This window comes from Ascidiella aspersa, chromosome 9 (assembly GCF_963924565.1).
Source record: "Ascidiella aspersa chromosome 9, kaAscAspe10.2, whole genome shotgun sequence".
NCBI classification, from domain to species: Eukaryota; Metazoa; Chordata; class Ascidiacea; order Phlebobranchia; family Ascidiidae; genus Ascidiella; species Ascidiella aspersa.
Window position 1 is genome coordinate 23319906 of NC_139455.1, and position 10962 is coordinate 23330867.

General features: G+C 34.2%; 2 protein-coding genes across 2 annotated transcripts; one reads left to right on the forward strand and one right to left on the reverse strand.

Annotated features, from left to right (window-relative positions):
- The first annotated feature begins 249 nt into the window (after nt 1-249).
- LOC146133693 (uncharacterized) lies at nt 250-2234 on the forward strand. Its single transcript, XM_083397307.1, has 4 exons — nt 250-360; nt 868-938; nt 1311-1448; nt 2023-2234. Exons 1-4 carry the CDS (start codon nt 358-360, stop codon nt 2108-2110), a joined length of 300 nt encoding a protein of 99 aa, XP_083253433.1. The 5' UTR covers nt 250-357; the 3' UTR covers nt 2111-2234.
- Nucleotides 2235-2741: 507 nt separating this feature from the next.
- On the reverse strand, nt 2742-10516 carry LOC146133694 (outer dynein arm-docking complex subunit 4-like). Its single transcript, XM_083396919.1, has 13 exons — nt 10316-10516; nt 9482-9613; nt 8751-8904; nt 7600-7696; nt 7185-7324; nt 6277-6352; nt 5806-5951; nt 5209-5416; nt 4793-4879; nt 3779-3975; nt 3330-3453; nt 2905-3001; nt 2742-2833 (listed from the first exon to the last, which is right to left on the reverse strand). The coding sequence occupies exons 1-13, from the start codon at nt 10433-10435 to the stop codon at nt 2825-2827; spliced, it is 1587 nt and encodes a 528-aa protein (XP_083253045.1). The 5' UTR covers nt 10436-10516; the 3' UTR covers nt 2742-2824.
- Between the last annotated feature and the right edge of the window lie 446 nt (nt 10517-10962).

Consider the following 10962-nt stretch of genomic DNA (forward strand, 5'->3'; position numbering starts at 1 on the left):
TATTTTTAACAAAATATTCTCAAAACAATTACAAGATTTTATACAACATGATTGGATGCCTCGAGGCGCAGTGCAGCTTTCTAAAAATAACAAAGGTATATTTAATCGACATCGATTAAATTACATTGTTTGATAATGCCTACATGGATCAAAAATAAAAGAGAAATCGATGCCCCGAGGGCGTACACGTATGAATGCGTGCTTACTGGAGCGTAAAATCCGTGAGAACCAGGAAGTCGTGACGTCAAGGGGTTGGCGAGTGGCGTTGTAGTTTTTACGTCACGCATTCGTCGTGAAATTGCTGTGAACGAAGCTGCCGTTGTACTTTACATTTGAAACGCCAAAGCAAACTTAAAAATGGTAAGTTGTGATGGATTTTCTATCTTATTTTATGCAGTTACGGAAATTTGCCGTATTTTGTTGTTCAAGGTTTTAATGGTAAAGAAATAGGTTAAACCGAAGAAAAATTGAAAAATAATTTGTAATGAAGCACTGGCTGGCTGAGAATACGATATTAGTATTTATGTAGGGCAGAACTAAAACGCTTTATATAAAGAGATTTTCTACTAATTTTACCGTAAAATTGTTTCCTGTTTTTCTTGTACTTTTAATTCTTTTCATCTGAAATAAAATTTTGGAAAATATCCTTATACTTGTTGTGAGCAGTTATTGTTTATTTAGCTTGTTTTATGATATCCTTATACTTGTTAAAAAATACTTCGGTACTCTTGTAAATCCTACCACCTTTTTATAGCAAAGAAACAAGTTGAAAATGTGGTAGGATTCTAGACTGGCACCACTGTTTTTTGTTGATACAAATATTCCATTTGTTGCGTCATTTAAACATATTTTGTTCACTTTCGACAGACTCTGCCATCATCCAGTTCAACTTCTGTGGGGGGAGGGAGATCCCCAGGTCGATCATCCGCCTCCCCAAGGTAAAAAAAATTCGCTAAATTATTTGCTTAAAAATAGATATTGTTTGGCGCTGGTCTAGAATCCTTCAAACCTATTACTTATGTTTACATTAACAAAACAAGTTGTCAAAATTGAAATTGGGAGAAATAAATCTGGGAGGATAAATATAATAATAAATACTTGACCCACCTAAACCACCCTAACCCAAAAAATATAAACATTTCCACATAGGTACAAGCATAAAAGATCCATTTGGGCAAATAACCACTTCCAAAAAAATGTTTTCTTTTTACATGTTATCAATATATTTAAAGCAAATGTATTTTTGATCGCATTGTAATATTTTGGTGTAATCCTTTGGTGGTTTAGTAAAAAAAATCTGTTGTTTAAAGGGCGGGAGCCGGTGCAACTGTTCGGCAGCGCAAAGCTACTCCTACAACCAGGTCAAAGAGCACACCGGGTGGCGGCAGTGGGGCAGGAAATAGCACAATGTGGAGATTCTACAGTGAAGATTCACCAGGACTTAAAGTGTAAGCCTTGTTTCTAGTACTTTTTGTATAACCTACAAAAGAATGTGCTTGTAAAAAAAGTTTCACCGTATTTTTAATTGATAAATGATTTAGAATGTTATTAAAAAAAGAAACTTGTTCTTTCTATTAAAAATCTTATACCGTATCATTCATTCAAATTAAGTTATGCTGGTAATGCCTTTGCTGGAAAAATATATATATATCTTTTAATACTGCCGGACCTGTTGCTTAATTTCTTATTGGTAACAGCAGAATACTCTGCTTGCTAGAGCAGTGCTTAGTTTTATTCACCCCTAGAATCTATCTCCAGATTTCATTCACCCTTGTCTCATGATATGATAAAACTATCTCATCTATATATAACAGCACAAAATAACTAAGTTGTTTTGCAAGCTATACCTTATTTCTGATGGTTCACCCCTGCAAAAATTTCATTCACCCTGGGGTGAACCATTCACCTGAAAATAACTCAGTTTAACAGTATGTGTAAATAAAAATTTATGAAAAGACAGAAATAAATAAAAGTATATCGTTAACCATTTTTGGAATCTTCATTTTTCGCTTTATGTAACAGAGGCCCGGTTCCTGTGCTTATCATCAGCCTTTTGTTTATTGCCTCCGTTTTCATGCTGCATATTTGGGGAAAGTACACCAAGGCATGATCAGCCCGGGACAGAATCACGCAATCGTTTATTTTTTACTCTTGATCAGATGGCTATAGTGTGGTTCAATGTGTTTTTCGTGGCCATGCAATGGTGTTGTAAGTAAGACTTTATTGCTAACCACAATTTTAGTGGGCTAAATACCCTTGTTAAAAAAATTCTGGGGGAAATTTATAAGGAGCATGAATAACTTGTTTTAAAACCTGCTACTGTTATTTTTTTCACTTTTATGCCATTATGTGTATGTTAGTGTTTGGAATTTTTAATAAAGATATTGTGACGGTTGCGGATTGTTTTGTTTTAAATGTCAGAAAAGGTTTTATGTTGCGGACATACAAGTTTTGCTGAGCCTAACACCTTAGGCAAACTAACATTTCTTCATCAAATGATTTGTTAAAATCAGTAAAATACAGTGTCTCAATTATCTAGATACACATAACTAGATTTTAATTTTTTTTGTTTGTGATAAAAAAATGTGACTAATTGCTCTGTTAGTCTAATGACATACCTGTGGTTAAGACAAGGCTTAAGTTAATAAGACACCTCTACAAAAGTCTAAATTACAAAGGAATTAAATGCAGCAACACTGTTTTCAATGGTACCGAAAAAACTAAAATGTCAATACAACTTGCGAAAAAATTACACTTTATTTAAACCAAAGTATAAATGCATTACATGTAAGAACGTCAAGTGAAAGATGTACAGGAAAGTTGATCATTCTTCCTGTAAAACAAAACAACATAATTTTATAAATGCGTCTGATTTGTTTTTTGTAAATATTCGACCGAAAATACCTTATCTGAGGTTGGGGCCTCAGCATTAGCTTCAGGCTCTTCTTGTGGGTCTGATTCTTCATTTTGGGCTGTGCTTTCCTCTTTCTGCTTTTCAATTCTTGAAAAAAAATAACATACAGTACTAAATAGATGCTGTTGCCGCACTGTGCCTAGTCTCCATGAATCACCAATAATTCAATAACATTCACCCTGCCGTCCAGCAAACATAAAAAAAAATACCAAACAACAGATACATTTCCTTGCATTAGAAATTTCAAATATTAAAAAACTTTGAAGGAAACAGGTAAAAAAGAAAATAATTCAATTAAAAAAATAAATTTCAAATGAAGTTGGATTACAAAATAGATTACTCATTTCCCGCCAATCATAGCATTTAGCTGCAAATAAAAGCTTCTAACCACAATCTAAAGAATTTTAAGACCTACTTGGAGTTAACGTCATCGAGGGCTTTTGTAATTGCGACTTCAGCAGCATCATCACCCTGCAGTTTGGCCAGCTCAAGGGATTTTTGGAAGGATTGCAAAGCAGACTCAAACTGTCCAAGTTTTACTGAAATTAAAAACAAAATTCTCTCTTAATTTAAACTTTGTCAAAATCGAAAACATTCAGGCAGTGTAACCATTAAATGGCCGCAATCTTAAAAAAATTTAATTTAGAGTAAAAAAAACTATATTGTTTAAAAACATAATAACTTGAATAATTAGCAAAATAATTATCTTTTGATTATCTCACTACACAAATTAACACTTTCAACAAAAAGTGGATTCACCCCAAAATTCACCACATCAACAGTGGTCTATGTTGCGCTGTTTTATGCCAAATTTATGCTTGTGTAAGATAGGTAAAATTTGCATAAAAGTCACAATCCTGCTACCTTCAGATTGCGCAATTAATACGCCGGCGTTGAGCTGCCAAACATCATCCTCTGCGTTCTTCGCTTCCGTCAGCGATTTTTCGCCAAATTCCTTTGCTTTTTCGCTTTCTCCAAGTTCGAGATGACATCTTCCGATCTCGTGGAAAAGCCAAGTGCTCTCCACCGCTGATTTGCTGAGTGGAATCTTTTCCTGCCAGCTTTAAATTGCCACAGAAGCAACATAGTAAGAAATTCTATTACTGTTCTGCAGTGTTCAAAACATGTCTAAGTCAAGTAATTTTAAATGGTGACAAGTCAAGTCAAAGTTATTATTAGAGAAAAAAACTATATGCTTAACTATTAAAATTGGTAAACTTGTTCAGTTAGCAGCCACAACTTAACTACAAACGAAACAAGAAAATAACATGTAGCAGTATATGCAAAATCTGAAGTAAATAGCTCAATTTTATAGTAAAGTTTTCAATATAAACACTTAATATTAACCCCTGTTATTTGACTTAATGACTTAAGTCCAAGTCAAGTTATTTAAACATCAGTGACTTAAAAGCACTTATTTCAAGTCATTGACTCAAGTTGTTACAATACTGCCATTGTGAAAAAACTGATTAATGAACAATGTTGTTTGCACTAACCATAGATAATAATTTCAGCAATAAATAAAAATATCAAAGTCAGTATTTTTAAGCTAGTTTCTAACTTTTCTGTTTTATTTGATGTTACAATGATAAGTAAAAAGTAGAAAACCTATTGAAAAATAATACAACCCATGTAAATAAAGCAATTTAACAACTGCCATTAAAAGATGGCAGTGTTTTTTTAACTAGTTATTTTCTTTATTAAGTTAAAAATCAAACTTTTGCTTTATAATGTCTAACTGTTCAGTGGGCAACTAAATTATATATTTACATAAAGTTATTTGAATACTTGTTGTGAAAAAAAAAAATATTATTGTTTTTCTCCAAAAAAACTAAAACTGATATTATTTGTACTATAGGTAAAGAAAGGTGCTTTTACCAATCAATGGCCTTCTGGAACTTTCCAACTCTGGCGTATACCCTTCCCAAGTTATCGAGAGCTCTTGATCTGGCATCTTGGAAATCACTGAAAAAGTAAGAAAGGTCCAGGCTATAACTTTTTATAAAAATACACCACAAAAGGTTTAAAAACTATACGAAAGTGGAGCATAATGGTTAGAAGTTGTAGTAAGACATAGACACATTAAGAATACCAAAGCCATCAACCAGTTCAAATATCTCTTTATTTATGGTCAATATCTGATGTTATTATTCAAAACATTCAAAATGATAACTACTTCTGTATGCGCTTTTGATATTCTTACTATAAATCAGTTTTAACACAATTTATAAGATGAGAGAAAAAGCTGTTGATTTTGGAATAAGGTAATATGTTATCAGTCTATGTAAACGCACTGTTTCTTTGAGATGTCAAGATCTTTCTGGTGATAATCGAGAGCGTCGTCAGTCTGACCCAACTCGAGGTAGGCATTGCCCATACAGCTGTACAGGTTGGCCACAATATCTGCTTTGTTGGGAATGTCTTTCTCACTGAGTCGGTTTACATTGTGCAATGTTGATTTGGCCAATTGCAAACTGTCAGCCCCTTTGCCCTCAACCAGGACTAAAAACACATAAAAAATGTCACGCACTTGCTACATTACATACTAAAAATTGGAAGAAAACTATAGGGAAGATTGGAGAATAAAACGTTTGAAGTGTATGTGCCAATTTTGTATGTTATTGTTGGAATTTTGTTTTGTTCAATGAACAATAAAATGTAACTTCTTTGTCTTCAAAGTTTGGCAACAGTTGCCATTCTCTGCTTTTGTTGAATAGGACATTTGATATGTTATAAATACAATCATGGAAGTATAATATAAGACAAAATAAAAGGTGCTTAACAAAATTTTATGGATGGAAAATATTTTTTTAGCAAATTAAAGGATGGCAAGCAAATACCAGAAGCAATTAAGTTTAGTATAATGATTTTTTTATACAGTTATATCATACATTGGTCAATGTCTTCGAGGTTTTTAAGGATGAAAGTAGTTGGATCAGAGCTTTTCTCAGTTTTTCTGTTGGACCACTTTTGCTGCATCATCATGCGGTCACGCTTTCGCGCATACATTGGTTTCTGCTGTCTCCAAAATTCCGTTCTGTTTAGAAAAAAAAAATTAAGAATTTAAACTGAAGACTAGCAATTGTCATCAAGATTTCCCATCAAATAGATAACTAATGAAAAGCTACTGGTTCGATCCCTTTACTTATTTTACCTTCTCAACATAATTCTGGTAGAATCATTGTGATGCTAAATAGTTCTAAAACCACAAAACAAGCCACAGTGAATTAATGAAAAATAGGTGTACATTTATATACTGCCTACTATATCAGACAAATATTTTCAGCAAACAAAAACACTTGTGGCGCCATTAAGCGTTCATTCCACATAAACTTTACATTTTAAAATAACATGGAACTTGCCTGGTATCAAGGTAATTAATTCCAGAAGTGACGAGGTCGTAAATGCTCATTCCGCCAGCACTTCCCTTTACCAGGTCTGCAAAACATTACATTGAAAGGATAAAAGACACGGCATATATTTGTGTTCTACAAATGACACTTATAACATCAAACTCATCACGGAAAATTAGCCAAAACAGATGAAAATTAAAGGATATCTAAGCCCAAACATAAGTTGGTATCATTTTGAACGTTTCAAATATATGTTTATTTATTTTTAACATAATGAGAAGGCAATGATTCACTATAACCTCCAACCATTATGCTCCAAAGATCAAAATTAGTTGGGCTAAAAAGTCGGCCACATTAATAAATGCAGTTGGAGGTAGAATATGTAGAAGAGTGGATATAGTTTTTGTGAAATTGCAACAGGGATAATCAGTTTAATCTGTTATGCAGGCATATTTTCGCCAAAGAAAATTAATTCTGGTGAATCTATTGCAGTGGTTCTCAACCTTTTTTCTTCCGTGGCCCATTTTCGTTGCACAAAAAAATTCTGTGGCCCATAAATGTTTATGAAAAAAAAAATATGAACTAGGTTTAGAACAAAAAACAACAGACCATGTTTCAAAGTAGATTATTTCTTTAACTGCGCATTAGTGAGAGATACTATCTGCTGAACAATAAATTTACATTCCTTCTCAATTCCTTCCCACGCCACTATTCCTGTAAAATTAGGTATAGTGACATAAATGAAACTAAATTCTAGTAAATCTAGCCTTTTTAAATTGGTCTGTGGCCCCCTCAAAATGTTGCCATGGCCACCAGTGAGTCATGGCCCACTGGTTGAGAACCGCTGATCTATTAGAAGGCCCGCATGTAATGAAGTTTTTCGTTTTTTTAACATGAAACTGTTTCTAATTTTTTACCATCATCTTTCAGGAGTTTCTCCAAGTACTCCTTGTCAGCATACAGCTCTCCCAACAAAGCTTTTGCAGTCTTATGACTTGTGCCGTTCTTTGATTTTCCTACAGTCCTTGCAGTTTTAGTGGGAGCTTTGACAGGTGCCCTGGATATATTTAAAGGCAAATAAATTAGTCTTTGTAATATAAGATAATTGGTTTACATGAATGGAAGTGTTTGGGTTATTCATTGCCTATTTAAACTATATGTTAACCTTTTTTCAGCAACAATCCTATTATGTTTAAACAGAATTTTTTTTAAATAATTTTCACTAAGATTTCAGTATAAAATCATGTCAGATTAAATGGCTATATCCAGCCAATATAATGTATTACAATGTAAACAACGTGTATGTTTCTGTTAATAAATATTTCTATATACCTGTACTGTCCTCTAGTTTTTGATTTTCCCTTTCCTTCATCCATCTTATTAAAAAAAGACAGATCCCCTTTGTTTTCCAACTTTACAGATGAGGGGCCTGGAAAATTGAATTTAGAATTTGTTAAGAACAATTAGGCAATATAATCCTTATGGGCTGATGCTGTAATCTAGCCCTGCTGAAGTAGTACTGGCTGTGTGGGCAACCCACGACCCACGCGGGCCACATTAATCCAGCCAACGCAAATCATCCATACCTATTTTACAAACTGGGCACAAGGTCATTCCACAAATAGTTTGGCTATTTTACCTGCTTCAAATGTAACAAGTAGTTATACCACTTTCCAATTGTAAAATCCTTAGTTTCAGTCCTCATTAACAGCTGTTGTGGTTGTTATAATAAAATGCATAAAGTTTACACAGTTAAAATTTGACGGAGACCTTTCTGAGTTGGTTTTGGCCCGCGACTAGAAAAAGGTTGCAAGCCCCTAGTTCACGGCATACCCATGTTAATATACAAAAGGGTGTATCTTTACAGAATCTAAAACCATCGGCGGCAGGTTTAGCCAGTCGATCACTGCTCCGCTGACGCGTATATTAACAAGTAAAACTCATAGTTAAAAACATGAGGAAAAACAGGATCAGACGTTTTGTTTAAAGGAAAATATATTTCGCCAAAGTGGCATCATCAGTTCCTGTAAGAGTACAAATAAATAAAATCGGAAAAAATAAAAGGGGAAAAAATACATATGAGCAGTGCGAGATGCCTTTTTCCCCTTCCTCCACTTATTTGCGTCGCCTACTCATTTATCCCAGTCGTGTTGCCTGCGAGGCTGTAGTGCTTTTCATTGCGTTTTTAGTCTATTATAATGTTTTAATATTTTATTGTTTACTTTTATTGGTTTGTTGATGGCTGCGCTCTGATTTTATTTATTAGTACTCTTACAGGAACTGATGATGCCACTTTGGCGAAATATATTTTCCTTTAAACAAAACGTCTGATCCTGTTTTTACTCATGTTTTTAACTATGAGTTTTACATGTTAATATACAGGACGCTTTTAAAATGATAGCCTTTCTAAATACACCCAGAATATTGTTATGGACAGGTAATAAAAATTCTCATGAGAATATGCACTTAATAAAATCAATTACTTCCAACGCAGTTGTCTATTGCTTCTTGAGCCTTTTGGATTCCAAGTCTGAATTCCTGAAGTTCAGGCCTTAGCTTGTGACCTCGGTGATAAAACACAAGGGCATATTCAAAGTTACCCATCTGATAAAGTGCTTCAGCCTTTTGGTACAAACCCTGAAAATAGTCAAACAAGGCTCTAAAATACTATCCCTGCTCGGTTAGTTGAATGACAATGGTAAATCAATTAACAACAGGAAAAACAGCTGGACAAATCTAACCATTAAATGTAAAATTAAAAATGAAATTTCCTTATTAAAAATTTTGGAGTATGATATTAGTGGTTAAAAAGTGAACATTCAATTACACATGCCATACACAGATACATTTTGTCTGTATACATGTAGGTCATGGTAAAAGTAAGATTATTTAAAAGTCGGTTGATTTGGAATTAGTCAGATAATGTGAACTTTATTAGGCTTTTGTCTAAAGGCTAACAAAACCTCTGCTTTTGTTTAACAACTATTAACTTATTGTCACGGACATTTTGAACTTATTAACTTTAAGCTATTAAATGATTTTATATGAAGCAAATTCCCTTGACTAAAGCATAAATAAGTTTTGATCATTATAACACTAATTTTATCTTATACTAAAATTTGCGAGGTAAACCAATATCTTGGACTAAATTTAGTGTACAATTTCGTGTTATCATGTATACTAAACAGTAAACATTCTAATGCATAAAGGGAACCTTGTGAAAGCTGTTATTTTCTGATAATGATGCTTCTGCATCTTGAAGTGCAGATTGTGCGTCTCCTATTTGAAGATAGCATTTTGATCGTGCAACCAGCCCAGAAACATTTGAGCGTTCTAGTTCCAAAGCCTGTGGAAAAAATAGTGTCAATATATATGAAAACAGAAATAAAGTTAGTGTTGTTTGCAAGAAACATTTCTACCTTCATTATAGTCAAATTCAGTTTTAGTTAAGATTAGGAATAAGATTTGATGGTATGCTTTTTTAAGAATTGTTTGTGGGTAAAATGCCAGTTGCACAAAATTTGGCGCTGGTCTAGAATCCTACCACAGTTCTAGAATCAACGCACAAAATTTGAGTTAGGATGCATTAGCGTTTGGGTGTGGGTGGGTGAAGTATTATTATATTCTTTATTTAATAATAATACTTGACCCACCTTAACCCAAACGCTAACCCGTACCCTAACCCAAATGGTGTTGCGTTGTGGTAGGATTCTAGACCAACGCCCAAAATTTATATACACCAAGCAGTATTTTGTCAACTTTAAATGAAACAAACATTAATGGTATGTACAATTTTGGAAGGAGGAATGGTGGTTGTCCAGAATCCTACCAGTTTTTACACCAAGAAACAAGTTGTCAAAAAAATGAAATCACAACGATAAAGTAAATATGGGAGAATGGGTATTATAATAATACCTGAACCCAAACGCTAACTCGCACCGTAATTCAAATAATGTTTGCAATATAAGGCCCCATAAGAAAATGTGTTAGGAAAACATAACAGTTTTGTATATCACGTTAAAGTTTAAAATTAGAATTCGGTACAGACCGTGCTATAGCTTTCCAGCGCTTTTTGGTATTCGCCAGCGTTGTAGAGTTTATCTCCTTCCGCTAAGTAGGTAGTGAACGAGCTCTTTGGTCCATCGTCCCCTTCTTCGTCGTCATACATTTTTATAAAATTTGATTTTGTTAATTGGACGGCGCTTAACGCATTGACAGAAACGATAAACAACAAGAAACTGATTTAGCTCAAGATTTACTTTCTCAATGAGTTTCCATAGAAACGTGAAATCGGGGAACTCCCGAAATGGCTACAAACGAATGCGAACAAAACTTAATCATTTAAAAAATACCTTTAAAAGCGCTGAACCTTTAAAAAATAATTTACCTTCGTCCGATTGCATTTCTTCAACGCAAAATGTAACTTCCTGTTCATCGTCTGATCTGTGGGCAAGGCCGTGGTCGCTCTCTATGACAATCGTTAATTCGCGAACTGATTCTTCTTCAAGCAGCCCAGCATCCAGCAGCAATTCAAGGCGTTTGATTCTAGCCAGACCCGTGATACGGAGCGTGTCCGTGCTAGCTTCTTTCGGGTCAAATTCGTTAGCTGCCGCTTTATTTTTCCGTACGAAGCTATCGCAGAACGCAGAGGCGGTTCTTCGCTGGAGAGTTTTGCTGAAACTAGGAGACAGCTTA

What these genes read in the sequence shown, in the direction of transcription:
- LOC146133694 (XM_083396919.1), bottom strand. Translation starts at nt 10,435, where the DNA reads ATGTATGACGACGAAGAAGGGGACGATGGACCAAAGAGCTCGTTCACT. An exon ending in CTTGACATCTCAAAGAAACA is followed by an intron (nt 4,880 to 5,208) that starts GTGCGTTTACAT and finishes TTACTTTTTCAG; the next exon opens with TGATTTCCAAGATGCCAGAT. An exon ending in CTCGATGACGTTAACTCCAA is followed by an intron (nt 3,002 to 3,329) that starts GTAGGTCTTAAA and finishes TTTTTTTTCAAG; the next exon opens with AATTGAAAAGCAGAAAGAGG.
- LOC146133693 (XM_083397307.1), top strand. An exon ending in CGATCATCCGCCTCCCCAAG is followed by an intron (nt 939 to 1,310) that starts GTAAAAAAAATT and finishes TGTTGTTTAAAG; the next exon opens with GGCGGGAGCCGGTGCAACTG. An exon ending in GATTCACCAGGACTTAAAGT is followed by an intron (nt 1,449 to 2,022) that starts GTAAGCCTTGTT and finishes TTTATGTAACAG; the next exon opens with AGGCCCGGTTCCTGTGCTTA.